Source organism: Hemitrygon akajei, chromosome 15, assembly GCF_048418815.1.
Source record: "Hemitrygon akajei chromosome 15, sHemAka1.3, whole genome shotgun sequence".
Classification (NCBI taxonomy): Eukaryota; Metazoa; Chordata; class Chondrichthyes; order Myliobatiformes; family Dasyatidae; genus Hemitrygon; species Hemitrygon akajei.
Genome location: NC_133138.1, coordinates 41133756 through 41147400, shown reverse-complemented (window position 1 = coordinate 41147400; position 13645 = coordinate 41133756). Strand labels below are relative to the sequence as shown.

The following is a 13645-nucleotide window of genomic DNA, read 5'->3' as shown; positions in this document are numbered from 1 at the left end:
CGCAGAATCTCCCAATAGAAACATTCCAAAGGCGGGCCAGATGAAGATAGCTACGATTGGCTGCAGATGGACCAATTGGATCAACAGACTGCCTCGTTGCTGAGCGGCGATTAATAGTTGTCACTCAATTCGGTTCCGTGATAGGATTGGAGATCGCAGGGATTGGTGCAAACGGAACGGAGAATTTGACCAATCCAAGGAAGTAATAGGCGGGACGGTATGTATGGTGTCCCTGGCCTCCTGTATTGTCAAAATGAATCCAAACTCAGGTTGGAGGAACAACACCTTATATACCTCCAACCTGATGTCATGAACATTGACTTCTCTAACTTCCGTTAATGCCCCTCCTCCCCTTCTTACCCCATCCCTGACATATTTAGTTGTTTGCCTGTTCTCCATCTCCCTCTGGTGCTTCCCCTCCCCTTTCTTTCTCCTGAGGCCTCCTGTCCCATGATCCTTTTCCTTCTCCAGCTCGGTATCACTTCCGCCAATCACCTTTCCAGCTCTTAGCTTCGTCCCACCCCTTCCGGTCTTCTATCATTTCGCACTTTCAAATCCCTTCGTATCTCTCCTTCCAGTTGGTCCTGACGAAGGAGCTCGGTCCGAAACATCAATAGCTCTTCTCCCTATCGATGCTGGGTTCCACCAGCATTTTGTGTGTCTTGTGGGATAGTTGCTGGAGGTCTGGAGGAGTTGCGAAGTGCTGTTGGTTTTGTCGTGGTATCGCGTTCTAATCGTCGGTGGAACCGGCGCAAAAAGCGGTCAAGATGCCGGAGAGAGACAGTAAGTGGCCGGGATTACGCTGCTAGGCGAGCGGGAGGGAGGGTAGAGTGGGCCCGAGGCTTGCGGCCTGGTGTTTGTGAGGAAGGCTACCCCAACATATAAACAGGAGAAGTCGCAGGTATTGGCGTGATCGGAATGGAGGGTTTAACACATTATATTTTTTATTCTCTTTGTATTTACTGTAAATGCCTGTAAGAAAATGAATCTCAGGGTTGTACATGGTGACATTTAGACAATAGACAATAGGTGCAGAAGTAGACCATTCGGCCCTTCGAGCCTGCACCGCCATTCTGAGATCATGGCTGATAATCTAATATCAATACCCGGTTCCTACCTTGTCCCCATATCCCTTGATTCCCCTATCCATAAGATACCTATCTAGCTCCTTCTTGAAAGCATCCAGAGAGTTGGCCTCCACTGCCTTCCGAGGCAGTGCATTCCAGACCCCCACAACTCTCTGGGAGAAGAAGTTTTTCCTTAACTCTGTCCTAAATGACCTACCCCTTATTCTCAAACCATGCCCTCTGGTACTGGATTCTCCCAGCATCTGGAACATATTTCCTGCCTCTGTCTTGTCCAATCCCTTAATAATCTTAAATGTTTCAATCAGATCCCCTCTCAATCTCCTTAATTCCAGCGTGTACTGTTACGTACCCCGTAACTGGGTGTCTTACCAGCAAAGATAGAAATATCCATTGGAGTCTGGTACTATTTTCAAAACAGTTTTTATTAGTAAAATATACAAATCAATATCAACAATGCAAATATACAGATAATACACGTTAGCAATACTAAACCTAAAAGTATGGGTATAATAATAATCAATAATAAATAAGCTCTATCGTTGTCTAGGGGATAATGAATTATCATGGGAAAGTATAAAGTTCAGTTCATGTAGGCTGAGGTAGTTGTTGGTTCTTTTGTTGTAACCGTTGGAGGGAGAGAGAGAGGGCGAGCAAACGGTGACAGCTACAGTCAGTCAAACTTTCCTTTACGTTCTTGATCCGTCGATGTGTTGTTGTGGCCATTCAGGTATGACCCCTCTCGCCTTTAGCTAGACCGTTCTTCTATGGTGGACTCGTCACCCAGGCAAGGGTGGACACACACACAAGCCCCCACCGGCCTCGCTATAAACACTGTGAGTTAAAATTGACCGATCCTTCATTCGGTCTCCGATGCCCCACACCTTCTCGTGAGTTCCAACACTCAAGCAGTGCTCACTAGTGTGTCTCCTGGTGCGTCTGAGGGGTGTCTCCCCAGACCTCACTTTTATCCCTACTCACGGGGTCTCAGGTGTCAATCAGTTTTGAATGGCTTAGCCCATTAAACCAGTCCACTCCGGCTGTCCACTGAGGAATTTTAATGAACAGAATAGTATAAGGTAAACAACCTTCTCAGAAGCCATAAGTCTTACAGGAGTCATAATATGGTGGAACAACAACTCTCTCCCCCCTCTCTTATCAGTAGCAGATATTCTGGCATGTTTTTGTTCCATCTCCTTCTCTCTCATTAGCAGCATGGTAACAGTAACAGTTTGTGATTCTCCCAGGGGAGGGGGACATGGGCAACTCTGTACCCTTCTGCCCATCAGAGTTGTTCATCCTTCATAACAGTACAAGCCCAGTCTCTCTAACCTCTCTGCGTAAGACAGTCCGGACATCCCAGGAATTAACCTCGTGAATCTACGCTGCACTTCCTCTACAGCCAGGGTGTCCTTCCTTAACCCTGGAGACCAAAACTGTACACAATACTTCAGGTGTGGTCTCACCAGGGCTCTGTACAAATGCAAGAGGATTTCCTTGCTCTTGTACTCAATTCCTTTTGTAATAAAGGCCAACATTCCATTAGCCTTCTTCACTGCCTGCTGCACTTGCTCATTCACCTTCAGTGACTGATGAACAAGGACTCCTAGATCTCTTTGTATTTCTCCCTTACCTAACTTTACACCATTCAGATAATAATCTGCCTTCCTGTTCTTACTCCCAAAGTGGATAACCTCGCACTTATTCATATTAAACGTCATCTGCCAAGTATCTGCCCACTCACCCAACTTATCCAAGTCATCCTGAATTCTCCTAACATCCTCATCACATGTCACACTGCCACCCAGCTTAGTATCATCAGCAAATTTGCTGATGTTATTCTCAATGCCTTCATCTAAATCGTTGATGTAAATTGTAAACAGCTGTGGTCCCAATACCGAGCCCTGTGGCACCCCACTAGTCACCACCTGCCTTTCCGAGAAACACCCATTCACCGCTACCCTTTGCTTTCTATCTGCCAACCAGTTTTCTATCCATGTCAATGTCTTCCCCCCCAACGCCATGAGCTTTGGTTTTACCCACCAATCTCCTATGTGGGACCTTATCAAATGCCTTCTGAAAATCGAGGTACACTACATCCACTGGATCTCCCTTGTCTAACTTCCTGGTTACATCCTCGAAAAACTCCAACAGATTAGTCAAGCATGATTTACCCTTGGTAAATCCATGCTGGCTCGGCCCAATCCTATCACTGCTATCTAGATATGCCACTATTTCATCTTTAATAATGGACTCTAGCATCTTCCCCACCACCGATGTTAGGCTGACAGGTCAATAGTTCTCTGTTTTCTCCCTCCCTCCTTTCTTAAAAAGTAGGATAACATTAGCCATTCTCCATCCTCAGGAACTGATCCTGAATCTAAGGAACATTGGAAAATGATTACCAATGCATCCGCAATTTCCAGAGCCATCTCCTTTAGTACCCTAGGATGCAGACCATCTGGACCTGGGGATTTATTTGATAATAAATTTACTTTGAACTCACCTGATATATTTTTCTGTCACTACAGATGAGCCGTTTTCAAACCCTCTGGCACCTGATTCACACGAGATGGAAGATCCTCGGTCACTGAATCAGTAAGTATTCAACAGCTGTGGAAATGGAATCGCTGTTCTCCCAGAGAAGCATTCATCATAGATATATGCTGTTCAGTGCTCATGCCTATGCATTCCCGAGTACTCACTTTGAGAGGACTAGAATATAAAAGCAAGGATGTAATGCTAAGGCTTCATAAGCTATTGGTCAGACCGCACAGAGAGATCCTGAATAAAAGCCTGTTGTCTGCCAGAAAGCTTAAACTGGGGAGTAAGTTTGCCTTTCAGCAGGATAATGACCCAAAGCACACTGCCAAAGTAACCATGTATTGGCGTCATATGAAGAAAATTGATGTCTTTGAGTCTTGATCTTAACCCGATCAAGCATCTCTGGCAAGACCTCAAGATTGTTGTCCACTGCCACTTCCCAACTAACCTCCATAGCTTCTTTCCAATTGAGGTTCGAGCAAGTTTGAAGTCAACAAGGATGAAAGCAGGAACAGGCAGGCATTCATTGCTGCCTACCTGCATTTGACTTGTGTTCCACTCCGTTTCACTATCTGCTGTTAGTGGAAAATGTAGGAGTTTTGGGATCCATGTTGTCAGGATTGATTGGCGAGGCGCATGACTGTGAACTCATTTTGGGGGACTTTGGTTTGATGTTGTATGTGTTCCTGGATTCTGGTTACTATATATTTTAGAGTGAGTAGTTTGATAGGGGTGATTGATGCTGACTGGCACGCTTTGGCGAAGAATGGCACTATGCCTGCAGTGGGTTAACGGTGTGAGGCTGAACTAAACTGAATACTCCTGGACTCCTGGTTTGATGTTTGATATTCTTTGTGTTGTTCACTCGCTTGTTGCTGTTTGTGCAATTTAGACTTTTTGTTGTGTGTTGGGTGTTTGCTGTTTTCTTGGACAGGTTACATGGTGTTTTGTTATTTCATGGCTGCCTGCAGGATGATGAATCACAAAGTTAGAGTCTGTATACATAAATGTACTTTAAAATTTGAACCTAGCACAGCTTGAGCAAGGAGGAATGGGGTAAATCTTATTCCACCATACTGTGCAAAGCTAATAGAGACCTATCAAAAAGACTAGTGGTAGTAACAGCTGCAAGAAGTATTTCAAGTCCGTAATGAACAGTACTTTTGATTCGCTGATGTTTAAGTTTTTGAATTTTTAACTTTTTATGCTTTAAAATTTACCCTGTTTTTTGGGTTCTATTGCGAAAAATGAGCATGTGATTCACAAATAAAAATTCTCAGTTAAATTGCTCAAAATTTGTAATACTTGTTTATATGAACAAAGGGTTGGGGCTGAATAATTTTACAAGACACTATACGCTTGGTGTATATGGCAGATGAATTTGACCCTACCCTTTCCATCTTTTCCAAAGGGTCTTTGAGCTAAAGTGTTAAATCTGTTTCTCTTTCTACATTTGCTGCCTGACTTGCTGAGTGTTTCCACCACTTACTGTTTTTATTTGTGGGAATCCATTCTTCTTGTAAATTTCATAGCTCACATGCATCACTTCCTGAAAAGTCAATAAATAACCAAATTAATTCAAGGAGTTGTTGCTTCCTCCCTGGAGAGAGTCAGGAGCACCAAGTTTCTTGAAGTGTACATCAAAAATGATCTCACCTGGTCCCTCAACACCACCCGTGTAGTCAAGAAAGCACAGCAGCGAGATGCTTCCTGAGGAGATGGATGCAAGCAATGCTCCGTGCCTCCATTCTAACCCCGTTCTACCTGAGCACCATCGAGAGTATCCTGACCAGCTGCATCACCATCTGGACTGGGAATTGCAAGACCCTGCAACGGATTGTGAGGACTGCTGAGAGAATTATCAAGGTCTCCCTCACCCCCATCCAGGATGCACACCAGCACTTCGTCAAGCAAACTCCTCCCATCCGACCCACCATCTCTTTGACCTCCTACCATCAGGCAGAATGTATCACAATATAAAAACAAGGATTGTTAGGCTGGATAACAGCTTCTTTTCCCAGGCTGGAAGACTTCTGAACACCCAGTACACATTATTTATGACAATGCCAGTAACACTAACAGTTGTGTATTTAATACTATGTTATATATGCACTTTATGTCAACTTGTACATCGACAGAATATCCTTTTTATCTGTTGACGTTATCTTATGTGATACATGTACTGTTTTGCACCTTGGTTCCTGAGGAATGTTGTTTCATTTAGCTGCATACATGAATGACACTATATGTGAACTTGAACTTGGCAATGCATTGAGAAACTTGTTACACTTCTGTTTAAAATTGTACTGGTGTTTGTCATAGGTCGAAGCTGACCAATGAGGACTTCCGAAAATTACTGATGACCCCAAGGTCAACGCCGTCATCGGCTCCACCTTCAAAAACACGTCAACATGAGTGAGTATAATGAGATGCTCAAGAGTTTTGAGAACATTCTTCTTATGTGAATGTTTGTTTCCAAATGTTTATTTAGCTTTTTTTTAGTTATACAGTTGCAATGAAGCTTTTAGTTATCCAGCATAGTTAAGACTGCAAAGCCTTTTTGGTTGGCCTTGTGTTGAAGTTTTTGATTCCTGTAAACATTCCCTCCTGTTAAAGGGAAGACCCAGAACTGTAAGTAGGGTAAACCCAACAAGGGTGCCAGGGCTCTTAGCAAGCCCAGAAACCTATACCATTTACCATTTCTTCATGTATCTAAACCCTGGAATCCTATAACCAAAAACACTGTTGATACACCTCCACCAGAGGACTACAGTGGCTCAAGGAGGCAGCTAAGCACCACCTTCTCGGAAAACAAATGATAGTTTTGCCAGCAAAGACCATAACTACAAATGCAATGGATTGCGGTTAATTAGGACACATCAGGACTGGTACATTTTGGCGGAAATAACTGGCTACTCCAACTAGCCAAAGTTTCATGGAAATCGTTAAGAGGTGTAAAAAAGACAAACTACTGTTTAACTGAGTAACAAAATATGTATTTAAATGAAACAGTACAAACTGGACTAATACCAATACTAATACAGTACTATAAAACTGTATTGGTTCCTGTTTTATCATTCAGTGTACGCTGTTGTGTTCTTTTGACTATAAATGAACAAAATCAGCGCAGGTGCCGAGTGCAGATAATACAATGCTTTTGACGATTGCATTCTCCAAATCTCTCTTCATTGTAACGTCCAAGGTGATTGTCGATTTCTTCATAGTTCCTAACTTGCTGAAGTAGTGAAATTGTTTCATTTTCATACTCATCCATTTTTCGCATCTCCAAGCTTGAATACTTGAAACTTTTGTTAACAGTTCGGAATTGTCTTGTTCTTATTTCTAGCCAACTATCAGTTACAAAATCGCTGCTTTTTGAACACAAACACACACAACTGACACTATTTAAAAACTGATCACTCTAAGTGGTGTAGTATCTAACGGCCACATAAGTGCATGCAACTGTTGCTTGTTAGAAACTGTTTGGCTGCAATCTCCTGTCCCAGTTAACAGCATAGTGTCCCAAATAAACAGAGGGAATCCCAGCTATTTTCTCTATTTTTGTTCTTTGAGAATTGTTCCAAATAAGTAGTTGCCTTGATTAACTGGAATCCACTGTATTTGTCTCATGGAACAGACTTGGCCACTGATGGCAATTATTGACTGCAATGTACACAGTCTACTATGGCTCTGCCTCACCACCAACATGTTAGTGGCAGGTGGGGGGCAGACAGTAAGATTGTCCCCCTCTCCCATTCTCATTTGTACTGCTCCTCATAATCTCCTTGCCTTCCCTCTCCCAGTCCCCACAGTTCCCCTGGTTCTACCTCACCTGGGTGCCTCCATTTCACATCGTCCCTTCACATTTTCAGCCATGATGTGAGGTTTTGACCTAAACATCAACCTTCCCCTTGGCTTGCATAGATCTTCCAGGAGTTGGGTTTTATTTTCAACAATGAAATTATAATGTTACTATATTGCAATGTCCTGCTGCTGCAAAACCACTTTCACGATATCTGCCAGTGATTTTTAAACCTAATTCTGATTCTGTACTTGGGGTGAATAGTATATATTCAGCTGAGGAGTACAGTAAACCTGTAAGTAATTTAGGCCGAATCATAACTGATTTTGCCTGGGAAGAATCTACTTGGAGCATAATTATTGGCATGAAGCATTTTGGGAGCATGGCAGGTTCTGGAGCTGAGTGAGGGGGGATCTCAATCTGTCCGTTAACCAGTCCCATTTGATAGGTCATTCACGGAGCACTTGGTGCGAGTGTAATTGAACATTTGCTAATGTCTGATCACAGGATGCCAAGGGAATACAACGAGGAGGACGATCCTGCTGCCCGCAGGAGGAAGAAGAAAAGGTAAGCTGGGCAGAATTGCTTCAGATGGTTTTGGGGCACGAGTAGTCAGGTTGCACACAGAATAATTTGGTTACAACTTCAATCAGGATTGTAAACAGTTCAAGGTAAACTTATCAAAGTACATAAATGTCACCACATGCAATCCCAAGATTCATTTCTCGCTGGCATTCACAGTAAATACTAAGAAAATAATAATAATAAGCAGTTAATACCGAGAATAAGAGATGAAGAATCCTTGAAAGTGAGTCTATAGACTTTTCTTTTTCAATCTTTTTATTATTATTATTAATATCAACATAAGATTAATACATAGATAGTGGGATTACAAACTTACAAATTTAAACTGAACATGAAAGGATACACAAGCAATAGTTAAAATATAATTAAGTCTTCCCAAATCATGAATGATACAAATATCATATAAACAAAGCAAAACTAGGTATATCATAATATATATTTTTAAAAACAGAAAAGAGAAAAAGAAAAAAAATTTTCCCTAGAAAAACTAATCTAACAACCTAATAACTAATAAAGAGAAAAAAAAATAAATAATGGGCTGTTTATAATATCTATTAAAAAAAATACAAAATTGTCAGTGTCGCCAATTCCGATCCTCTCAACATATGTATAATCAAAACTGGGAAAACGAATAGGTTTGGAACAGGGTCAAATTACATCATATGAAAATATTGAATAAATGGTCTCCATGTCTTTTCAAATTTAATAGAAGGGTCAAATACAACACTTCTAATTTTCTCCAAATTTAGACATAACATGTCTAAACATAACCAATGAAATACGGTAGGGGGATTAATTTCTTTCCAATTCAACAAAATAGATCTTCTAGCCATTAATGTAAGAAATGCAATCATTCGACAAGCAGAAGAAGATAAATGGATTGAGTCCATTATTGGTAAACCAAAAATTGCAGTAATAGGATGAGGTTGTAAATCAATGTTCAATACCATGGAAATAATATCAAAAATGTCTTTCCAATATTTTTTCAAAAGCGGACATGACCAAAACATATGAGTTAAAGACGCTATCTCAGAATGACATCTGTCACAAATAGGATTTATATAGGAATAAAAACGAGCCAATTTATCCTTGGACATATGAGCCCTGTGCACAACTTTAAACTGTATTAATGAATGTTTAGCACATATAGATGATAAATTGACTAATTGAAGAATTTTATCCCAATTCTCAATAGGGATAGTAAGGTTAAATTCTCTTTCCCAATCATTTTTAATCTTATAGAAGGGCTCTGAATGTATTTTCATAATTATATTGTAGAGTTTTGATATTATACCTTTCTGAGAAGGATTTAGTTCTAACAAATTCTCCAAAATACCCAAAGACTCAAGATTTGGAAAGGTAGGAAGTACAGTGTTTAAGAAATTCCTAATCTGTAAATATCTAAAAAAAATGAAATCTAGGCAAATTATATTTATTAGATAATTGTTCAAAAGACATAAAACAATTATCCAAAAATAAATTGGAAAATCATAGTAATCCTTTAGTCTTCCAAGCTGAGTAAGCTTGGTCTATAATAGAAGGATGAAAAAAGAAATTGGATACAATAGGAATAGTTAAAACAAATTAATTCAACCCAAAAAATTTCTGAAATTGAAACCATATACGTAAAGTATGTTTAACTATCGGATTGTCATTCGTTTCTGCAATTTAGAAAGAGCAAAAGGAAGAGAGGACCCTAAAATAAAACCCAGTGAAAATCCTTGTACAGATTTAGTTTCCAGGTTCACCAATGAGGGCTAAAAGATAAATCCCAATCCTTTAACCAACATATCAAATATCAGATATTAATTGCCCAATAATAAAATCTAAAATTAGGCAATGCCAATCCACCTTCCTTCCTTGCCTTCTGTAAATATTTTTTACCTAATCTAGGATTTTTATTCTGCCATATATATGAGGAAATTTTTGAATCAACATTAGCAAAAAAAAGATTTTGGAATAAAAATTGGTAACGCTTGAAATATATATAAAAATTTGAGTAAAATAATCATCTTAATAGCATTAATCTGACCTATCAGAGATAAAGATAATGGTGACCATTTAGTGAACAAACATTTAATCTGATCAATTAAGGGTAAAAAATTAACCTTAAATAACTCCTTATAATTTTTTGTAATTTTAATCCCTAAGTATATAAAAGAGTCATTAACTAAAAGGTAAATTTCCATAAATTGGAACCTGTCTATTTAAAGGAAACAATTCACTCTTATTAAGATTTAAATTATACCTGGAAAAATTACTAAATTGAGCCAACAATGATATAACTGCAGGAATGGATTTCTCAGGATCAGAAATAAATAATAATAAATCATCTGCGTATAATGATAACTTATGTATATCCATCCCACGAGTAATGCCAGAAATGTTCAGTGATTCTCTAATAGCAATTGCCAAAGGTTCTAAAGCAATATCAAATAATAATGGACTAAGAGGACAACCTTGCCTAGTACCCCGAAATAAATGAAAAAAGGGAGATCTTCGATTGTTAGTAAAAACCGAGGCTACTGGAGTATGATATATTAGTTTAATCCAGAAAATGAATGTCGGACTAAAATTAAACTTCTCAAGCACAGTAAATAAGTATGGCCATTCAACTCGTATCAAATGCTTTCTCCGCATTTAATGAAATGACACATTCTGAGGTGCTACGTGAAGGAGTATAAACAATATTCAATAATCTCCTAATATTGAAAAATAGCAATGTTTAATAAAACCAGTTTGATCTTCCGAGATAATTTGAGGTAATACCTTCTCCAGCCTGGACGCCAGTAACTTGGAAAAGATCTTGGAATCTACATTCAATAAGGATATTGGTCTATAGGATGCACAGTCAGTAGGGTCTTTATCTTTTTTCAATATTAAAGAAATGGAAGCTCTATAAAAAGATTGTGGCAGTTTACCCAATCTAATTGCTTCTTCAAAAACCCTGCATAACCAAGGAGAAAGAGTAGAGGAAAAACACTTTAAAAATTCCACTGTAAACTCATCTGAACCTGATGCTTTCCCAGAATTCATAGAGGAAATAACCCCTTTAATTTCTGCATCCGTAATAGGAGTTTCTAATATTGAAAGATCATCTGATGATAATTTTGGAAAATTCAATTTCCCAAGAAAATCATGCATGGTATTATGATCATGAGGGAATTCAGAATGATACAGGGAGGTATAAAAGTCTTGAAAAGATTTGTTTATCTCATCATGGTTAACTGTCAATTTACCATTCTGTTGACAAATCTTAATAATTTGACGTTTAACCAAAGCATTCTTCAATTGATTAACTAACAGTTTACCTGATTTATCACTATGTATATAAAAATCAGATCTTGTTTTCATCAATTGATTTTCAATCGAAGATGTAAGTAATAAACTGTGTTCCATTTGAAGTTCAACCCTTTGTTTGTAAAGCTCCTTACTAGGAGGAGTCGAATATTTCTTGTCAATTTCTTTAATTTTATCAACCAATAAAAGAGTTTCCTTCTTAATACGTTTTCTCAAATCAACGGAATAGGAGATGATCTGTCCACGTATATATGCTTTAAAAGTGTCCCAAACTGTTCTGCAAGAAATGTCATCCGTGGAATTAGTTGAAAAGAAGAAATCGATCTGTTCCTTCATAAATTTAATGAAATCCGGATCTTGCAGTAAGGTAGAATCAAATCACCATTGCCTAACACTAGAAGCTTTATCCATTAATTTAATAGAAAGTTTCAATGGAGCATGATCAGAGATGGCTATAATATCATAATTACAACCAATTACAGATGGAATAAAACGAGTCAATAAAAAATTAGTCAATTCTCGAGTAAGAATGATAAACGTGAGAAAAATGAAAACTCTTTGTCCTTAGAATGCCGAAATCTCCAAATATCGAAAATTCCATTATCAGTCAAAAAAGAATTAATGTAAGTGGCCAACTTATTAGGTAAAGTCTGAGTGGATATAGATCTGTCCAGCAAAGGATTTAAACAACAATTAAAGTCACCACCCATTATTAACATATATTCATTTAGATTAGGTAGAGAAGTAAATAAGGACTTAAAAAAATCGGGATAATCCACATTTGGAGCATAAACATCAACCATAGCAACCTTTTTGTTAAAAAGTAACCCAGTAATTAACAAAAATCTGCCATTCGGATCCGAAATAATATCGTGTTGGACAAATGTAATAGAGGAGTCAATAAAAATTGAAACTCCTTTTACTTTGCATTCGAATTCGAATGGTACTGTTGACCCCTCCAAAACCTAAAAAAACATTGATTGTCCTCTTTCTTCACATGAGTTTCTTGTACAAAAATAATATGTGCATTCAGTCTTTGGAATACTTTGAAAATCTTTTTCTGTTTAATCGGATGGTTTAAGCCATTAGTATTCCAAGAGACAAAATTAATGGTCTGAGCCATATTTCTAAAATCAACCCTTTGGTATATAAAGAGTTAACCAAATTATGAACTCATGCACCCAGAAGAGGAACAAAAATAAGGGGCGGACCCGAAAGTGACGACATCACGGACATTTTAGTAGTTTAAAATCAGCCCAAATGAGAAAACTAAAAAAAACTGGTAAAAAGAACAATAAATTTAGAAAGGAAACCCCCACCCCCCACCCATGAAGAAAAAGCCCATCCTGAGCCTGGAGAAGGCTAGGGAAAAAAAGGAATGATACTAAATCTACCCCAGTATCACCAGAAGGCAACTCCAAATATATAAAGGAGGGGAAAAAAAGATCCCCCCAAACTCCAAAAAAGTAATTATCACTATACTAAAACAAACTTCTTAATACAATTGCTAGTAAAAAAAAACCTAAAAAGAATATAAACACTAGTAACTTATAAATCGGGTTAAAACCCAAACAAAAAAAAGTTAAAATGTGATAAGAAATGCATTATGGGAAGAAGACGAGAGAAAAAAAATGGTGAAATCAAAAAAAAGCAAGAAATATTTTAGAGAAGAAACTGTCATCTTAGTCACACAAAAAATGAAAATATATGTATCAAACCGTTAAAAAAAATTCACCTTCAAAGGATTAATAATAATGACCAAAAATAAAGTACAGTGGTTAAAGTAAGTAAAATAAGAAGATTAGTACGTCGAATAAAAACTTTAATTAGAATATAAAATATAGAATAAACCTACACCAATAGCCAGAAACAAAATCCGGTTTTGGAAACAAAAACTATCCTGTAACGATCAAAATCACTCATTTATTAGAAACGAGAGTCCAAAGCAGTAGGATAATTTTCATCCAGAAAGCTTCGAGCTTCAGATGTGGAGAGAAAAACAAGCTGTGGTGCATTCGGAGGCGAGATTCTAAGCTTCGCAGGGTATAAAAGCGCTGGTTTTAGATTTTTCTCATAACATTCAGACAAAAGAGGTTTAAAAAGGAGCCTTGCCTTCATTACTTCTGGGCTAAAATCCTCCACTAATCGAAATTGGAAATCTTTGAATTTAACCATCCCTAAACGCCGAGCCACACGAATAAGTTGCTCTTTGTCATGCACATAATGAAATCGAACAATTACAACAGGTGGTTTAGATGAAGAACTTGATGATCGGAGCATAATTCTGTGGGCGCGATCAAGTAACGGAGGACTGTCTGGGAATACAGAA

General features: G+C 38.3%; 1 protein-coding gene across 1 annotated transcript in view; it reads left to right on the top strand.

Annotated features, from left to right (window-relative positions):
* Positions 1 to 517: 517 nt before the first annotated feature.
* The window catches only part of ik (IK cytokine), a 59107-nt gene continuing 45979 nt past the window's right edge, over positions 518 to 13645 (top strand). The window contains exons 1-4 of the mRNA XM_073067424.1: positions 518 to 783; positions 3617 to 3683; positions 5952 to 6044; positions 7939 to 7998. Of these exons, the coding sequence (XP_072923525.1) occupies positions 768 to 783; positions 3617 to 3683; positions 5952 to 6044; positions 7939 to 7998 (236 nt within the window). The 5' untranslated portion in view covers positions 518 to 767. The remainder of the gene's footprint in view (positions 784 to 3616; positions 3684 to 5951; positions 6045 to 7938; positions 7999 to 13645) is intronic.